Genomic DNA, 19354 nt, shown 5'->3' with positions numbered 1-19354 from the left:
TTCCCCCTAACAGTAGGACTTGGTGATGCTGCCACTGTGTGATTACAAGGGATAAGAAAGAGGGTGGACTCAAGGATGACGTCTAGGTTTTCTAGCAACTTAGAGGATAAGGATGTTATTCATAGAAATAGAAAAGACTGGGAGAAGAACCAGTATGTAGAAAGAAGAAAGAAGAGAGACCAAAAATTCCAACTGAACATTGTTAATATTAGCAGTATGATTAAAAACAACAACAACAACAACAAGGAGTGATACCTAGAAGAGGACATGTGAGACTAGACTTCAGAAAGATGTCTGAGGTGAGGATATGTATATGAGAGTCTTCAGCAAACCTGTTATCTAGAGCCAACTGTTTAGTTGAAATGAGATTCCCCCCAGGAGAAAGTAGAAATGGAGAAAAAATACATCTTGTGGGTACTGAGGTTCTCCAAGAGTCAGAAAGTAGATGAAGGATAGCCAGCAAAGACTGTTGTAAAGATGCTAGTAGTATTTGGGTCTTTCCTGAGCCATAACTCTATTAGAGGTAGAAGTTTCCAAAGGGGCAAGTTGGCAATCACCTAGCTGCCCTCTAGGGCGGAACTGAGATATCGCTAGCATTTAATGTAGTCCTTGGCACATGAAAAGTCGTCATCAATGCTGAATACTCATTCAAGTGAATTTTACTAAGGCTGTCCAATATATTCTGGTGTATTTCTAGGTATGGGAATAAGAAGTAAACATTCTCAGTGGCTGGCTCTGAGTGACCTGACATCACAGAACTTTCTACTTTATAATTTTTTGGCTTACTGTAATAGAATTTAGAGAATTTGCTAATGACTAGAAGCACCATTCCTTAGGTTTAAATTTGGAAGCAGAAATCACCAGTTTGCATTTTCTGAATCATTCAAGATAAAAAATACTTTAAAAAATAATTAATAAAGGGGCCTCCCTGGTGGCGCAGTGGTTGAGCGCTGGGTTGAGAAGCTGCACGCAGCCTCTGCGGTGCCAGTTCGATCCCCGGCTGCTCCCCGGCCTCCGGAGGAGGGTCCCACATGGCGCGCAGACCTCTCCTGCCGCCCACTGCTCCCCTCAGCAGTGTACTTCGGTCCTTCTGCCTGCTCTGCTCCCTGTTCTGGCTCTGGTGAATTCTCTCACCCTCCCGCACTTCTGACTGTACCCAGTGCATGTATAAACAAACAAAAAAACAAACAAACAAACAAACAAATAATAAATAAATAAATAAAACATGCCTCTATAAAAAAAAAATAATAATTAATAAACAAGCAAACAAGTAAAATCGAACTTCTGTGGAAAACCTAAGCATTTGCATTAGAATCCTTAGAATTCCTTTCTTACTGCCAAGGAGATCACTCTTTTTTTAAATTCTTGGAAAAGGTGTATGTGCACTATTTTTAAACCCCTTCTTCCAGAAGCACACAAATAGATCAGAAATTCTCATTCTTAAGAGTTAATACCTCTGGTCTCCCCGGTGGCGCAGCGGTTGAGCACTGGGTTGTGAAGCTGCCCGCAGCCTTTGTGGCCCTGGTTCGATCCCCGGCTGCTCCCCGCCCACCAGAGGAGGGTCCCACATGGTGCGCAGACCTCTCCTGCCGCCTGCTGCTCCCCTCAGCAGTGTGCTTCAGTCCTTCTGCCTGCTCTGCTCCCCGCCCTGGCTCTGGTGAATTCTTTCATCCTCCCGTGCTTCTGACTGTATCCAGTGCTTGTATAAATAAACAAACAAATAAATAAATAAATCTTTAAAAAAAAAAGAGTTAATACCTCTATGTTTAAGTATGATGATTCAGCCTTGTTTGAAAGGAAAAAAAATTGTGTGGAACTGGCTCAGAAATATGAAATAATTTGCCCATAGTCTCAAAGTATTTAAATCTAGTTCTAAAGGACTCCAAAGGCTATGGAACCTCTCCACCCTTTACTAATCCAAGAAGTTTAAGTGACAGGATGGGGGAGGGATGGTAAGAGTCTTATTTTTGCTAGTTTCATCTGTGGCTTTAAAGGTATACTTTATCTTTTAAAAATAACAAGCAAAATCCTTAACAATATGTAGAAAATTAAAGGAATGTTTGAAGCCCTTCTAAATGTTGTTCATTCTGGCATTTTCTGAATGTATTTAGTGAATTTGTCTTCTTTTACAAGGAAAAATACAGAAGTGTATTCCAGAGTGGACTGTTCATGGCACATACGGTTAGAGCATGCTCACTGGCTCTTGTTTTTGTAATCCTGTTGCTGTTCGTTAAAGCAAAAATAGGTAAGATATTTCTGTAATAGTGTGTGGAAGAACTTGTGGTTTTAAATTTTTGGTAATAGATGAAATATACATTGTGTTTTGGTAGTTGGTCTTTAGTAGCTAATTTTGTCTGGCCCTGTGTCTGTAGCTAATATGCATTTTATTTACCTTATACTAATGATTAGTATAAGAGCTCAATCATATTATTTTTCTCTTAAGAAAGTGGCCAGCAACCTAACTAGACATCATGAATGAATGCATTACATTACGGTGTATTTTACGCGGTTATTCATGGGTGTACTCAGCTTTGTTTTAAAAATATAATAATAATGGCTGTCATTTTCTTTTCTTTTTTTTTCTTTCTTTCTTTTCCTTTGCTTTTTTTTTTTTTTTTTAATTTTCTGGCCCATTAGGGTCAAAGAACAGAAAATAGGCATTAGGAAAGTAAGAGAAAGAGAGAGAAAGAGAGAGAGAGAAGACTTAGTTTTAGTCCTGAAAATAAAAAATGAGAACTTTTTCCTGTAAGTAAATTTTCAGTATTTCCTTTGATTTAAATAACTTCTCTCCCAATTCCTGTTTACATTAGTTGAGCTAAGCAGTCTCAAAATTACCCAAAAAAGACTTTCAGTGGAAGCTTTAAATCACATCTAAAAATTCAGTGGTGAATCTATAATTCTGAGTTTCTTTCAACTGTAGTTACCAGGTGCCATCCAAAACTGCTAGTTGCTGAATAGTCATCATATTTATACACAAACTTCTGGAGAGTAAGAGTGACCTTCCTTTTAAGTAAGAGTCTAATGTAATATCTAGCATGGAGTACATAATATGAAGAACTCTTAAAAAGGAGAATACATCCATGCAATTTCATATTAGCTGTGTTGAGTAATGATTCAGCTAGCCCAAGGACTAATATCTTGAAGGAATATCAGAATGTGGTATAGTAAGACCTAATTCCACCACAAACACACCAGAGCCCCTGAATATTTTCTCTTTATTATACAATAATGTAACAAATTACACATACTTTATACCACTAACATAGCAAAAGAAGGAATTATTCCTAAATCTATTGCGTAAAGTTTACAATAGTCTTTTAAAGCTTTCTTCATTTTTCTTTTTATTATGAGTACTACTGTAAGCATTATAAATCAGAAATGAGGATGGAAACAAATCTGATTTATTCTGGAAAGTATTTTTTAGTAGTCTGGTGAATAATTTGCATAGAAGAGATTGGTTTTTCCTGGAACTGTGTTCCTGAATGTTTGTTCCAACACAATTTTCTCACCTCACCACTTTTCTTTTCTTTCTTTTTTTTTTTTTAAGATTTATTTATACAAGAACTGGGGTACAGGCCAGATGTGTGGGAGGATGAGAGGATTTACCAGAGACAGAGCGGGGAACAGAACAGGCAGACTGATGAAATACACTGCTGAGGGGAGCAGTGGGCGTGGCAGGAGAGGTCTGCCACGCCATGTGGGACCCTCGCCGGCTGGCCGGGATCGAACTGGCACTGCAGAGACTGCGGACAGCTTCACAGTGCAGAGCTCAACCGCCTGCACCACCAGGGGAGGCCCATTTTCTCACCATTTTTCTATTAATAGTTCTGGTTATAGTATTACTGTTTTGAGAAGGATCCAGGTTTTAAATCAGATCAATCAGACTTTAATATATTTAATTTTGGACCTCCCTGGTGGCGCAGGCGTTTGAGCGCCACACTGTGAAGCTGTCCACAGCCTCTGCAGCATGGGTTCGATCCCGGCTAGCAAGAATCCCATATGGCGAGGCAGACCTCTCATGTCCCACCTGCTGCTCCCCTCAGCAGTGTGTTTCGTCAGTCTGCCTGTTCTGTTCCCTGCTCTGTCTCCAGTGAATCCTCTCACCCTCCGGTGCATCTGGCTTGTACCCCGGTTCTTGTATGAAAATAAATAAATCTTTAAATATATATTTTTATATATATATATATTTAATTTTGTTCTCTTTGTGCATCACCAACACAGAGTAATTTACATTTCCATGATTTGATGGGGTTAATTTTACTCTGTTTTAGGGAATTACATATACTATCCATTTTAAAATGGGTTTCTTACGCATTGACTGAGTATTATGTTTGTGTCTTACCACAGATGAGTGCCAGAGAGGAAACGTGACTGTGAAGCCTTCCCGTTTAATTTCCCTTGGATCATCAGTCAATATTTCGTGCTCTTTGAAGCCCAAGCAGGGCTGTTCCCCATATTCTAGTTTCAACCAGTTGATCCTCTATCAGTTTAAGAATAGAATCCATAGCCAGCATGGTGACTCCCTCAGTTCTCAGGTCACAGGCCTTTCTCTGGGTACAACCGTCTTTGTCTGCAAACTGGCCTGTAGCAAAAGTACTGAGATTAGAATATGTGGGGCAGATGTCTTGGTTGGTGGTGAGTATCCCATTCTGAACTCCTAAAAATTGGTCATCTTTTGGTATTTGTCATATGTTGAACAGAAATCCAAATATAGGACAGTGTTCTTTCTTTTTCTACCACCTGGACCTATTTTATCTTGATACCAGCATGAGTACCTTGATGTGAGACATCAGTAGATTTTGGGTCTCCTTTGGTGAGTGTCTCCCTTTCTCATTCTCCCATCGTCTTCCTCTTCCTCCCTCTTCTTTTTGGCCATTAAGATCATTTACTCGTGGTCCTTGTGCTCCAGTGGCAGGAAAATGAGTCTCTGCTGCTAAGTCTTCAATCCTTCTTGACATGAGAATTTTAGAGCTACAACCTCCTAAAAAGAAGAGGTGACTTTCAATTTATGCAACCCAGCCTGACCACCCAACTCTAAGCACTCTCCTTGCCCCCTTTATTTCATGCACAAAAAATAGTTCTTTCATCTATGCACACCCTAAACCACTGGTTATCATACTTAGTAGAGGTTAACAGAGAACAGTCATCATAATGATTATCCTTTACTGGTCTTTTAGAAAACTACCTAAGGCAAATCTGGCATGTAAACATTTCATGGAGGGAGGGAGAGTGAGGGAGAAAAGGAACAGAGCAAGCAAAAGTAGTCAAGTTACTGAGCAGACCACAGTGTCAACAGAAAATTCAGCTGATTGTTGGTCACTAGGGACATCTCCAGAAAGAATATATGGAAAAACAATGACAGAGAAAGAGAAGAATTTAACTGTCTGCCATTTGTCACATTTCACCTACAGGGCATCAGTTCCCCCACACTGCTGACGTGCACTCCTGGCGTGCACTGCCTTAAGAACTCAAGTGTCACAGTGCAGCATGAAATAGCACACACCTGCCTGCAGCTTGCAGCCTGCACCCTGCACCCTGCAGTCTCAAAGGCTCAGCCAGGCAAGCCAGTGAGCTTGCATGGACCCAGAGCAATCCCATGGCACTCTGTGCCTCTGTGGCTCCAGGGAAGCTCCAGAGTGGCAAGTGAGAGGCATAAGGAAGCCTGAAGCAGGCTAGTGAACCAAGTTGCAAGGCCAGGGTCCCTGTCATAAAGGCATTGATAGAGAGTTTAATGAGACTCTTTTCAGGACAGATGGAAGCACCTTCTCTGTGACCTAGAAGGATTAATGCCAGACAATCTTCCTGGAGGGCTAATAGAAGCATTAAGCAGAACACCAAACAAATGCCAGGCAAATCACTGAGGGGTAAGGAGGCATAAAGTAGGTCTAGTGTTCCTCTTTCAGCTCAGGGCGTCCCGTTCACTCTGTTTACAGGTCACATACTCTCAGCTCTGACAATCTGCGGTGTAATTAAAGGAGCTTGAGCTTTGAACCCCAGCCCTGTTGCTAGCAGTAAACCCTTAGACAGTCAACTCTGTGAGCCTCAGTTCCTCTGTCTGTTTCGTGAGGATACTAACACCTACCTGACAAGATAGTTGTAGTGATTAGATGCAAAGTGTTTAATCAAGTAACAGAAACATAGGAAGCGCTTAGACAACGAACACTAAGATTGCAGTTCCATCCAGTTTTACTTTGCTCCTCATGGGTGCAGCATGCTGGATAGCTGAGCACATTTCCCATTAAGAGAAAGACTGATTATTGACAGAATGAAAAATTTTCTTAAAAACACTATTGTTCCTCACCTCGCTTGTCCTCAAAACACCTAAATATTTCATCCAGGTAGTTTGATCTCTTACCAGACCAGCATTACATATTTGTATTAGACATTCTCAACCCTATGATGTCAAGTCCATGTGTCCACAGTGCTACTGTCATTTTCTTCTTTTTAGCAATGCATTGCCTTGGAAGTCGGCACTTGCAGATGTCCTTAGCCCTTCCATTTCACTTCTTAGCTTTTTTTTTTTTCTTTTCCATCCAGAATACTGTTCACCTACGTAGTTGTAAGAGTTTGCAGCACCTGAAGGTCTATGGAGAAGGTGATGAGTATCTATCCTGGTGCAACTCAGTTAGGTGGTGTTGGCAGAATGTTGCTTGTGCAGTGTGCTCAAGTGGTAACTGCACCATCAAATCGCTGTTCTTTGAGCAATTTTAGCACCTTTGAGGTGGAGAACTGACTGGAAGCCAACACCTTTTTCTGAGTATGCCTAGTCATTCCAAGAAAAGACACAATGAATATTGGTTTCACCCAGTGTAGTAAGCTTAATCCTAATTAGTGAGGGAGTAAGCAGCTCATTTTCTATTTTGGGGTTAAATGATAGCTCATAGTGCCACTGTGTGTCTTCAGAAAGCCTGTTGTAAAGTTAGCTGGTTTTTTAGAACTAGTGATAGGCAAACAAAATGTCAGCCTTTTCTGCCGCCCCTTCCTGGGCCTTGCCTGCTCTGCTGCCAAGAGCTCATCAAACTGTAGTAACTGAACACCCAATGCTCTGCTCAACCTCATGAGATTCATCCACAAACTAGTTAGAAAATCAAGGCAGTAAATGAAAGACAGCACATTTTTGTGTGGTTGATTTCAATGTATACTTGGCTGCTATTTCTGAAAGCTGTTTTTCTAAGATTTTTTTTATTCCCCTTAATAAGACTTTTTAAAAAAAAAGATTTATTGATTGATTGATTGATTGATTGATTGATTTATGCTTGCTTGCATGCATGCAAGCACTGGGTACAGTCAGAAGCGCAGGAGGGTGAGAGAATTCACCGAAGGTGGAGCTGAGAGCAGAGCAGGCGGAAGGACCGAAGTACACTGCTGAGGGGAACAGCGGGTGGCAGGAGAGGTCTGTGCACCATGTGGGACCCTCCTCCGGTGGCTGGGGAGCAGCCGGGGAGGAGCCTGGGATCGAGCCGGGGATCGAACCGGGGATCGAACCGGGGATCGAACCGGGGATCAAACCAGCGCTGTAGTGGCTGTGGGCAGCTTCGCAACCTAGCGCTCAACCATTGCACCACTGGGGAGGCCCAATAAGTAAGACTTTTTAAAACAATAATAACCATATAATGATGCACACCTGAAACCTATGTAAAGTTACATGCAATGTTACTTCAATAAAATTTTTTTAAGAAAGAAGTAGTAGTGATTGCACAAGAATTATGGATATATTTAACATTACAGGATCATGCATTTTAAAATGGTTAATGCATTTAAAAATGGTTATTTAGTGGTTTTTGCCACAATTAAAGATTAAGAAGAAAAAATTTGTAACAGTATGATTTACTTTAACAAACAATAATAACATAATATTCATAACAATTTTTTAGGAACTATTTTAATTTTTGTAGGCTTTGATTTCTGTCCTTCTTGGCATCAGCTATTACACATTTGCATTGAAGAGAATTGGGTCTGGTTTCTCCTGGGATAGTCTCTGCCTAAACCAAATCCCTGGCTGAAGTAGATACCTTGACTTCATGGTCCAGGGAATTCACAATGATAAAGTTAACTTGATTTGTAAGTAAAAGCTGTGGTCTTTAAAATGAGTCTTTGCAAACTTTTAGGAGTGAAGGTGAAGGTGAGAAATTACTTTTTCATTATGTAAAAGTACCATGTACTGGGCCTCCCCCATGGCACAGCGGTTGAGCACTGGGTTGAGAAGCTGTCCGCAGCCTCTGCAGCACCGATTCGGTCCCCGGCCACCGGTGAGGGTCCCACATGGTGCGCAGACCTCTCCTGCCGCCTGCTGCTCCCCTCAGTAGTGTATTACGTTGGTCTGCCTGCTCTGCTCTCCCTTCTGGCTCTGGTGAATTCTCTCACCCTCCCGCACTTCTGACTGTACCCAGTGCTTATATAAATAAATAAATAAATCTTTAAAAAAAAAAAAATGGACATTCCTCAGAAATTGATATTTAAAAAAAAAAAAAAGTACCATGTACTTTACATCTCCTTTGGTCATCAAAAGGCCCTAAGAAGGGACCTCCGTGGTGGCGCAAGGGGTTAAGACGCAACCTATGAAGCTATCTGCAGCCTCTGCAGCACGAGTTCAATCCCCAGCTGGCCAGGGAGCAACCCACATGACGAAGCAGACCTCTCCTGTCTCACTCTTGTATGCATAAATAAATAAATCTTTTTTAAAAAAAAATATAGATTCAGAGATCCCCTTTCTGATTCCATGCAGTTCAGAAGTCACTGTTTCACTACTCTAGCACAAAACTGGAGGCTAAATATCAGAGGGTCACAGAACTAGTTTCAACCAGTTCAGTTGAGATTAACTGTACCATACTGTAAAACAGAGGGATTAAAGGACATTTGCAGGTAGCTCCCTTCAGGCCTTTTCCCTCCCCCAAACAGATTAGAAATTCCTTTTCTGAGAAGTGTGACTAGGCCAAGAGGAAATATCTAAAATTAGTGACAACACAAGTTCCCAAGAAAACCTAGCCAGATCACCTGGAGTTAAACCCAGAGTTTAGCCCTGGGTCATGTGCCCTTCAACTGACAATCACACAGCTTTATTCTATCACTTAATACCCCACTCCTATATTTGAATTAAACTGCAAGATACCTTTTACTACTTTGTATCAAGGAAAACTTAGGGAAATTTCCAAAATGAAGGACAGAAACCAAAACCAGCATATGGAACAAAGCATATAAGCTAAGTAGAAAAAATAGAGTGTATTAAGGGAAGCCATGTTGAAAAATAAAAACTATTCTTCATACCCTTAGAGAATTAAGAGAGAATTTTGCAACAGAACAAAAATAGGATGGAAGGAACCATATATGTTGTAGTTCCATGGCTAGCACTGTACCAAGCCCATGGGGAGTACTCAGTGTCTATGTACCTAAAAAATTAATTTATAAATGTTCAAAAAGTGCTCCAAGTGATGCTACAGATATCAGATTTAGATGGTACAGCCCATAAGAACGCAACTGTCTTGGTAGTAAATATCAGTTCAGTGGAGGAATAGGCTTCACTCTAAAAAAGTGACCTCATTACCAGGGATAAGAACTAACACTGCATGTTTATCTGTCAGAGAGATGGTAGAATATGTTGTTGATTAAAGATTTGGACTCAGGTCGACTATGCCTGGACTGAAATAGTTTTATAATCTTGGGCAACATTCTTTAAGTCTTCGTTTTCTCTTTACTATAACAATAGTGTATGTACTTAATGTAGTTGCTATGCACAAAAATACTTAGTGTAGGACTCAGTAGATAGTCAGTGTCTGGTCCATATTCTCTATTAATACTATTGTTATTGGAAGAAATTCATGCCTCAGAGGGAAATCTAAACTTAATGAAATCTGAAATAGCTTCCAGCTATCTGGGTATGGGCAACAGCAGTATTGTTATCTTGTTGGCAAATACTACCAGGACAATTGAAATATCACCTCTATTCAATTCAAACTATGAGGGTTTGCTCTTTCTTTTTAAAGTTGTTCCTGAACAACCTCAGAACTTGTCTTGTATACAGAATGGAGAACATGGGACAGTGACCTGCACCTGGGAAAGAGGACGCAACACACATCTGTTTACTACGTATACTTTACAGTGAGTAAGAAATTATGTTTTTGTAGCTGTTTTGTAGGTCTGCTCTTATTAGAGAGAAAAGGTAATAGTTCCATATAATTAGGTACATTAAAAAACGATAGTGTTAAATCAATTAAAACTGATTCATTCATCTGTAGTGTGAGAACTGATATCATGGGTCTGAATTCTAGGTCCAAGTTTTGAATATTCTTCCCTACCCTACTAAGCTTAAACTGTTGGCCCCTATTTATTACTTAGAATACAAATTTTTCCATAATTTATCCCCTAGTAATAAGACTAACCTTAAAAGTTTTCTAGAATTTTAAATATTTGAACATTTTACTCTTTTGTGCTGAAAGGAGAAAGCATATAAAGTATCTTGCTAAACACAATTATCTATTGTTTACAGGTTAAATGGACCAAAAAATCTCACTTGGCAAAAGCAATGTAATGGTAATTATTGTGACCGTTTGAACCTTGGAATCAACCTAATCCCTGAATCATCTGAATCCAATTATACAGCCAAAGTTATGGCTGTCAATAAACTTGGAAGTGCATCTTCATTTCCATCTGTGTTCACCTTCTTAGACATAGGTACGTCTTATCTTACTTTTTTTAGGTGTTACTCTTGGCACATCTCTCAAATATCCTCTGTATGATTGTTTCAAAGGGGACAGAGGTTGATAGAAAGTGGCCAAGACACATGAACAGAGGGTAGGTGTTACTTCAATACAAGTAAAAATGCATGGAGATGGCTATATATTTCTCTGTTGGAGAAATTTGAGCTTCTGACTTCACATTCCATGAAGGCACCAGTCTCCAGTGACTGCCTCTGGCTGAGGAGAGGATCCTATGAGGTTATTCAAGAAACTCACTGTAGGCCCTTGGCAGAAGTGTCTTTTTACCTTCATGGATACCTGTGGACCTGCTGGGCTAGAACAGCCAGGTACAAACTATAAAGCATATCAAGATACAAATGCATGTTGCTCTGAGAATATTTATCTCGATCCCTTCGTTAGCTTAGGAACTGCAGTGAGTCAGTCCCAGTACATTTCTGAGCAGATATAATTGGTCCAGTTAAATCAGACGCCCGTCTCAGGTATCTCCAACAGTGTGGCTATTTCAGGCAGGACGAGGCTTCTCACTTGCCTGAAGCTCTGTCCTTACATTAGGTGTCTCTCTTCTCTCTTTCCACAGTACCTCTTTGCATACATATTGCTAACTATGAGTCTGGGAACATTCACTATACATCTTCCATCACACTCTCCCCATTCTATTTTCCACCTCTTTCCATTGACTGTTCATCTCTCTGCCACCTTCTTTTTCCTCTTATTCTTTCTTTTTTGCCTTTCTTATGATGTTTTTCCTACCAACACTTCTTTGCATCCTCATCCTGAGGTAGTCAATACTGGCAATCTCTCTCTTCTCAGCCCTTGTCCTCTCAAAATCGGCTCTCAGTTTTCTTTAGAGCATTGAGTTAAGAGGGAACAACACTAACACAAACCTTCGTGGTAATTTATTTGGTAAAGAATGAAGGTAGATTATAGGGAATTATTTTAATAATTTAGAAGTAAACCAAACTTTTTTTTTCTTTCTAAAAGTTAGCAAATTCTCTTTTGTTTTTTACCATATTTAGTGTTGCTGCATCTTAGAAATGAAGGAAGAGTTTTGTTCAGTTCTTTATAATTCATAGCAATACATATGACCATTGTGAAGCCTTTGTTTGTCCTTGTGACTAGTGAGGCCTCTTCCTCCGTGGGACATCAGAATCAGATTTGTAAATGATTCTGTGAAAAGATGCATCCTTCAATGGAAAGATGAAGAACTGGTGCAATTTAATCGACTCAGATATCGGCCCGTTAACAGCACATTCTGGAATATGGTAATGGTCTTTAGAGTGAGGGGTGGATATAATAGAGGTTCTAAGTCTTACTGAACAGAATCTGTCTTTTCACACCAGTAAAATACAGACTTTAAAATATTTAGTCAAATAGTATGCACTAGAGGTATACCAGAAATACATATCCACTTCTATTAATTAAGAAATAGCTTGAGGGCCTCCCCTGGTGGCGCAGCGGTTGAGCGCTGGGCTGCGAAGCTGCCCGCGGCCTCTGCAGTGCCGGTTCGATCCCCGGCTGCTCCCCGGCCACCGGAGGAGGGTCCCACATGGCACACAGACCTCTCCTGCCGCGCCCTCTGCTCCCCTCAGCAGTGTACTTCATCAGTCTGCCTGTTCTGCTCCCCGCTCTGGCTCTGGTGAATTCTCTCACCCTCCCGTGCTTCTGACTGTACCCAGTGCTTGTATAAATAAATAAATAAATCTTTAAAAAAAAAAAAAAAGAAATAGCTTGAATTTTGATCACTGATTCTGAAATTGTTTAAGCCACAGGCTTCAGTAAACCAACATGATATTTTTCAATTTATTCAATTTATTCCTCATCTCTTCTTGTTATTCAACCCTCTGCCCCATTATTACATTTTATTAATTTTTAAATATATTGGAAAGAGAAGAATTAGAGAATATCCATAGAAGCTTATATTAAATTGAATATTGCAAAGCTAAAGCTCCACACCTTGATATAATATTAGGCATTAATTTTTTTTACAAGAAAAAGTCTAGGATTATAATTTCTTCTAGTAGCTTTGTAAAAATATAATGCCTTACGAGCCTCCCTGGTGTTGCAAGTGGTTAAGATACAACCTATAAAGCTGTCCGCAGCCACTGCAGCACGAGTTCCATTCCTGGCCAAGGAGCTGCCCACATGGCACAGGAGACCTCTCCTGACTCGCCCGCTGCTCCCCTCAGCAGTGTGCTTCGGTCAGTCTGTCTGTTCTGACTCTGGTGTACCCCAGCTCTTGTATGCATAAATAAGTAAATCTTTAAAAAAATGTTTAAAAATATAATGCCTTATAATAATAACAAAGAATCAGTTTCACATATAGCTAATAATCAAAGGGTATAATAATTAAATATTTCTGGTATAATTTTCTTTTTTTATGTTTAACTTTTTTGCAGAATTACCAAATTCCTTTTCCACAGTGGCTGCATCATTTTACATTCCTGCTAACAATGTATGAGTGTTTCAATTTCTCTATGTCCTTGCCAATGCTTCATTTTCTTTTTTAAAAAAATGATAGCCATCCAAGTGGGTATGAATTAATTTATTTTTCATTTCTTTCCCCTCCCCAACCCTTATATTTCCTGTCCATTTCTCCCTCCCCTCCTCTTAGCTTCATATCCCTTACTGGCCTTATTAATATCTACTAGTTTTTTAATATTTTACTTAGTCAAATCATCTATTATATAAATGTTCAGGGGGTGTTGATTTTTTTGTCATTCTCACTTGCTTTACTAGACATAATTCCCAGATTCTCCCTCCATTTTTCTGTAAACGGCTGTATTTTAATCTTTCCTTTTAGCTGAGCAGTATTCCATAATGTGGGTATGCCACATCTTCTTGATTCACTCACCTATTGAGGGGCATTTAGGCTGCTTCTGCATCCTAACTATTATAAATAGTGCTCCAGTAAACATTGTAGAGCATAAAATTTTTTGCATGGATGCTTTCATGTTCTTTTGATAGAAGCCCAAGAATGGGATTTGTGAATCATACATTATTTCCATTTTTAGTTTTTTAAGACGAATCCAGACTGCTTTCCATAATGATTGCATCAAGTTTACATTCCCACTAACTGCATAATAGTGTTCTTCATTCTCCACATCTCCTTCAATACTTGTTGTTGAGGGTCTTTTTAATGTGTTATTCACACAGGTATGAGGTGGTGTTTCATTGTGGTTTTAGACCTGCATCTCTTTTTTTTGTTTGTTTGTTTTTGTTTTTTATTTTATGTATTTTTTACATCACTTTTCATTTTTGCACAGTGTATGCATTTTCATCTTGGTTATAGTCCCCGTACAATTCCCACCCCTACTCGTTTTGATCCTACTCCCTCCTTCCCCCCATAGTGTATCTCTGGTTTATAGTTGCTTGTTAACCGGCATCTCTTATTGGATGTGGTGATGAACATTTTTTCATATATCTAATGGCCTTCTGGATATCCTTTTGGGTAATTGCTCATATTTGCTGCTATTACAACCCATTTGCTGCTTGGGTTGTTTGTTTTTCTGTTGACTTTTATACTTTTTAACTATGTATCTTCAATATTGACCCCTTGTTTGTTATATATTGTGTGAATATATTCTCCCATTCAATATGCTGTCTTTTTAATCTTCTTACTTTTTTTTTCACTATGTAAAAGCTTTTTAACTTGAGGTAATGCCAATTGCTTTTTTTCGCTTTTAATTCCCTTGCCATAGAGATTGATTTTCCAAAAACATCTTTAACATCTTTTAGCATCATGAAACAGATTGCAATGTTTTCTCCTATGTATTTTGTTTGTTGCAGGCCTTATATCTAAATCTTTAATCCATTTGGGTTTTATCTTTGTGTATGGAGTTAGAGAATGACCCAATTGCATTCTTTTATGTGTGGCCCTCCAGTTTTACCAGATCTATTTATTTATTTTTTAAAAAATATTTATTTTATTTTATGCATACAAGAGCTGGGGCACAGGCCAGAGGTGTGGGGGGTGAGAGGATTCACCAGAAACAGAGTGGAGAACAGAACAGGCAGATTGACCAAAGCACACTGCTGAGAGGAGCAGCAGGCGAGTCAGGAGAGGTCTGCTGCGCCGTGTGGGTTGCTCCCTGGCCAGCTGGAGGATGACTTTCGTGCTGCAGTGGCTGCAGACAGCTTCATAGGTTGCATCTTAACCCCTTGTGCCACCAGGGAGGTCCCAGATCCATTTATTAAAGAGGCTCTCCTTTCCCCATTTATGACTGTGGCTGCTTTATCATAGATGAGGTATTGGTATGTATGTGGAGTTATTTCAGAGCTTTCTATTCTGTTCCACTGACTCTTGTATCTATTTTTGTGCAAATGCCATAGTGTTTTTATTTATTTATTGGGTAAAATATTTACATTTTGATCATCAGTGACAACATAGACATTAGAGTTCTAGTTCAAACTTACAAGTGTGATTTTTTAAAATTTTATTTTATTTTTACCATATTGTTTTTAATTGTGTTGCTTTATAGTTAAGTTTGATGTCAGGTAATGTGATGCCTCCATTTCTCTTTTTTCCTCAGGATTGCTTTTGCTACTAGAGGTCTTTTGTTGTTACATGTAAATTTCAATATTGTTTTATACTATTTCTTTGAAAAATATTGTTAGTATTTTGATGGGTATTTCAGTAAATTTACATAACTCTTTGGGCAGGATAGTCATTTTGATTATATTGATTCTTCCCATCTGTTAGCATATTATGTCCTTCCATCTCCTTATGCCACTGAGTCTTTTAAAAACATCTTATAGTTCTTGTTGTATAGGTCCTTCACCTCCATAGTTAAGTTAATCCCTAAGTATTTGATTCTTTTTGAAGCAATTGTAATTGGAGTTATTTTCTTGATTTCTTTTTCTTCTTGTTTATTGTATATAAAACTGCTTTGGATTTTTGTGTGTTGATTTTGTTACCTGACACTTTGCTATATTCATCTATTGTTTCTAATAGCTTTTTGGTGGTCTCTTTAGGGTTTTCTCCATACAATATATTGTCTGTGAACAGTGATTGCTTTAGTTCTTATTTTCCAGTTTGGATTCCCATTATTTCCTAGTTTTTGATAGCTCTGTCCAAAACCTCTAATACAAAGTTAAACCGAAGTGCTGACCGTGGGCATCTTTGTCTTATTTCTGATCTTGAAGGGAAAACGTTCAATTTTTCACCTGTTAAATATTACATTGGCTGTTGGTTTATAATAGATGGCTTTATTCTATTGAGGTAGGTTCTTAAATTTTCTTATATCATTAAATTTTTCTTTTTGAAGTCAGTTCTGTGTCTGTGTTAAAACAATAATCCCATTCTAACTGTGACCAAATAAAAAATGATATCTAATTTAGAAACTTCTCTAAACCTTTTTGAAAATTGGTGGTTTTCCATATACATTCTTGTTGAGATAATATTGGTTTATAAACTGTTCCCACTGTACAGCACTGTAATTCTACATCTGTAAATACTGCTTTATGATCAGTGCCAAAAACTCTAGTTTCCACCCATCACCATGCATTTGTTCCCCTTTATACAATTCACCCACTACCCTGCCCCTTTTCCCTCTGTTAATCACCAGTTTTCTGTACTTAAGAGTTTATTTGTCCATTTGATTTGTTTCCATATAAACTACATATGAATGATAGCATATGGTTTTTGTTTTTCTCCATTAGTAGCTTTTTTACTTTCTTTACTCTTTTTTTCAGCTGCTTTCAGGACCCCTCTGGGTACCCACATAGATGAAACTTTCTTAGTCCCATGAGTTTTTTGGGCTTTGTCCTTTAGAGAAGCTATTATTTTATATTAACATCATTTATATTGTGTAACCCAGTCACTGATATTTCTCCTAATTGAACAACAGATCTGAAAAAAAAAGGTTATGTGGTCTCTGGTTGAATTTCTTACCTTTATGTTAAAAATTCTCTCAAATAATTTAGTACTAATAGGCACCTTTCAAAATCTTACCTGATTCAAGGTTAATGCTACAAATGTCAAAGGAAGACATGACTTGCTGGACCTGATGCCATTTGCAATGTATGAATTTCAGATTTCCTCTAAAATACATCTTTACAAAGGTAGTTGGAGTAACTGGAGTGAATCCTTGAGAACACAAACACCAGAAGAAGGTATGTATCAATAAAGATGGGGGAGGGTAGAAAGAAAAGAGAAGATGATGTAATGGAATAGAATTTTTAAAGTATTGGTACTGAATCAACAAGTATTAATGCCATAATTATCAAGTTCATTTTGATTCTAATCCAAATACTGTGACTGCCCAGGGATATATGTTTATATTGCTAGAAAATGTTTAAAATTAGGTATATCTTATACCCATTTTCTGCGTGTTTGCAATTTGGCTATAAATTTATGTCTCAGTAATGTTTGGTTATTACTCCTATGTCTATATTGATACTATCGCTGTAACTCTTTTATTCCACAAAGCTAATCAGTAATAAATTTCATTCCTTTATAGTCAAACCTTGATATATTTTACCTTTGAGATTGTCCCAAAATTATTATTACCCCCTGAGCCTACAAGCTTGATAAAAAGTAGACATCTGGGGACATAACATTTAAAAATAAAACTTAATATCCAGAAATCCTCTCTCCTCCAAATACTGCAGTACTGCTCTCTTTCAAGCCTCTGATTTTCACTGCTCAGATGAGTACCACCAGATTGCTCATGGCTATGAAAAGGATAGCAAATATATTTTTCATTCTAATGCACTTTTGAAGGGTAATTATTGGGAAGATAATTTTTTTCTATGTAATCAAATATTTTATTGAAGCAAAAATACTTATATGGGGCCTCTCTGGTGGCATAAGGGTTAAGATGCAACCTATGAAGCTATCGGCAGCCACTGCAGCACAAGTTCAATTCCCGGCCAGCCAGGGAGCAACCCACATGGCACAGCAGACCTCTCCTGACTCGCCCCACTGCTCCCCTCAGCAGTGTACTTTGGTCAATCTGCCTGTTTTGTTCCCCACTCTGTCTCTGGTGAATCCTCTCACCCCCTCCCCACACCTCTGGCCCGTACCCCAGCTCTTGTATGCATAAATAAATAAATCTTTTAAAAAATGCTTATATGAACTTTATACCAATACAGCAAATCTTTGGAGATACAAGAAATAGTCATCTATATACTAGTTTTCAAAAGCACTCAACTAGTGATATAGTATAGAGCTTTTCAGAATTGGTGTAAATTTGGCGCACAAAGTTATTGGCATATAATTCAATGCTTTATTATCTGGAGATTTTGAAGTTTTTTTTTTAAGATTTGTTTTATTTATTTATGCATACAAGAGCTGGGGTGCAGGCCAGAGGTGCAGGATGAGAGGATTCACCAGAGACAGAGTGGGGAGCAGAACAGGCAGATTGACTGAAATACACCACTGAGGGGAGCAGTGGGCAAGACAGGAGAGGTCTGCTATGCCATGTGGGTTAGCTCCCTGGCCAGGGATTGGGAATTGAACTTGTGCTGCAGTGGCTGCTGATAGCTTCATAGTTCTGAGACTTAACGTCTTATGCCACCAAGGAGGCCCCGATTTTGAAGTATTGATGTGAGAAATTTCCAAATGCTTATTTGTAAAACTTGGGGGTAAGCATACATGTAAACTAGCCTTGTGATTAAGTTCTGTTCATTTTCCATGAGCTACTAAAGATTTTTGGTAACTGACTACACTAATCAGTGGTATTGTAATGATATTCAAAGACCTAAAAACCCTGTTAATAAAATATAATATGTAGTATAGAGATTGTAGAATAGTTGTATGTTCTTCCTTTATATTAATTTCACTCCTCTATTTAAAAAAATAACATTTTGAAATGACTTCCTCCAATAAATTAGAATTTATTCCCTCTCATTTCATAATAAAATCTCTTAAATAAATGTTAAGCCACTTGCTTCATTTTAAATGTTTGTTATTTTTATAATACAACGATTACTCTTACTAACATTTGGTTATACATAGTCAAAGTAATATTTTTTAAAGCCTCATGGATTAGATTTTTTTCATACATAGTACAGATAAAATTCTTGAAAATGGGACATATTTTATGTGCATGTCCAAGGTATTAGTAAATAGGTTGAGAATTTTGTAAGTTATATCACTTAGGTTAAAGTATAAACTTGGGAAACTCTGGGCTAGTAAATTCTTGTCATTCTTACTCACAGCTGATAATAACCTATTTAGAGTTGTCTGAAAGGTTTTTCCTTTAAGTGTTTGTCTATTGAATTAAAAGCCCTTCATGTTAGGACAGTAACTTTCTCACATCCTATAAAGTAAACCACCATCATAACAATGAATACAGCAACTCATTATGGTTATGAACTTACAAATGGTTATGAATTGAACCAAGGAAGCTGGCTTGTTCAGAGCATTGCAGGCATTCATAAAGAGAGGAACTCTTTTTCTGAGATATTACCATGTTTACGAAGCTCTGTTGGCTGCCTTTCAATGTCTGAGTCTTCCTTTGTGTGTGTGTTTGATCTTTCTGTGGGTTGGTGTAGGATCTCTTTTCTCTTACTCTAAGCTGCCTGGTTTTCACCTCTCACCACTGTTTCTGTCATCAGTTTCTTTATGAAAAATCAACTGATGTAAACCTAAAAGGTGTGAATTTTTTTTAACACTTCTTCCTTTAACCCTTAAATGAGTACTCACATGTAACTTGGCA

General features: G+C 38.4%; 1 protein-coding gene across 1 annotated transcript in view; it reads left to right on the top strand.

Annotated features, from left to right (window-relative positions):
* Nucleotides 1–2169: 2169 nt before the first annotated feature.
* The window catches only part of IL12RB2 (interleukin 12 receptor subunit beta 2), a gene marked incomplete at both ends in the record, with an annotated part of 63519 nt that continues 46334 nt past the window's right edge, over nt 2170–19354 (top strand). Inside the window, 6 exons of the mRNA XM_084241599.1 lie at nt 2170–2245; nt 4348–4635; nt 9981–10095; nt 10484–10668; nt 11814–11956; nt 16655–16805. Coding sequence (XP_084097725.1) covers nt 2170–2245; nt 4348–4635; nt 9981–10095; nt 10484–10668; nt 11814–11956; nt 16655–16805 — 958 coding nt within the window. The remainder of the gene's footprint in view (nt 2246–4347; nt 4636–9980; nt 10096–10483; nt 10669–11813; nt 11957–16654; nt 16806–19354) is intronic.

The sequence above is a fragment of the Talpa europaea genome (genome assembly GCF_964194135.1).
Source record: "Talpa europaea genome assembly, chromosome: 9".
Lineage (NCBI taxonomy): Eukaryota > Metazoa > Chordata > Mammalia > Eulipotyphla > Talpidae > Talpa > Talpa europaea.
This window is presented reverse-complemented; position numbering and strand designations above follow the sequence as displayed.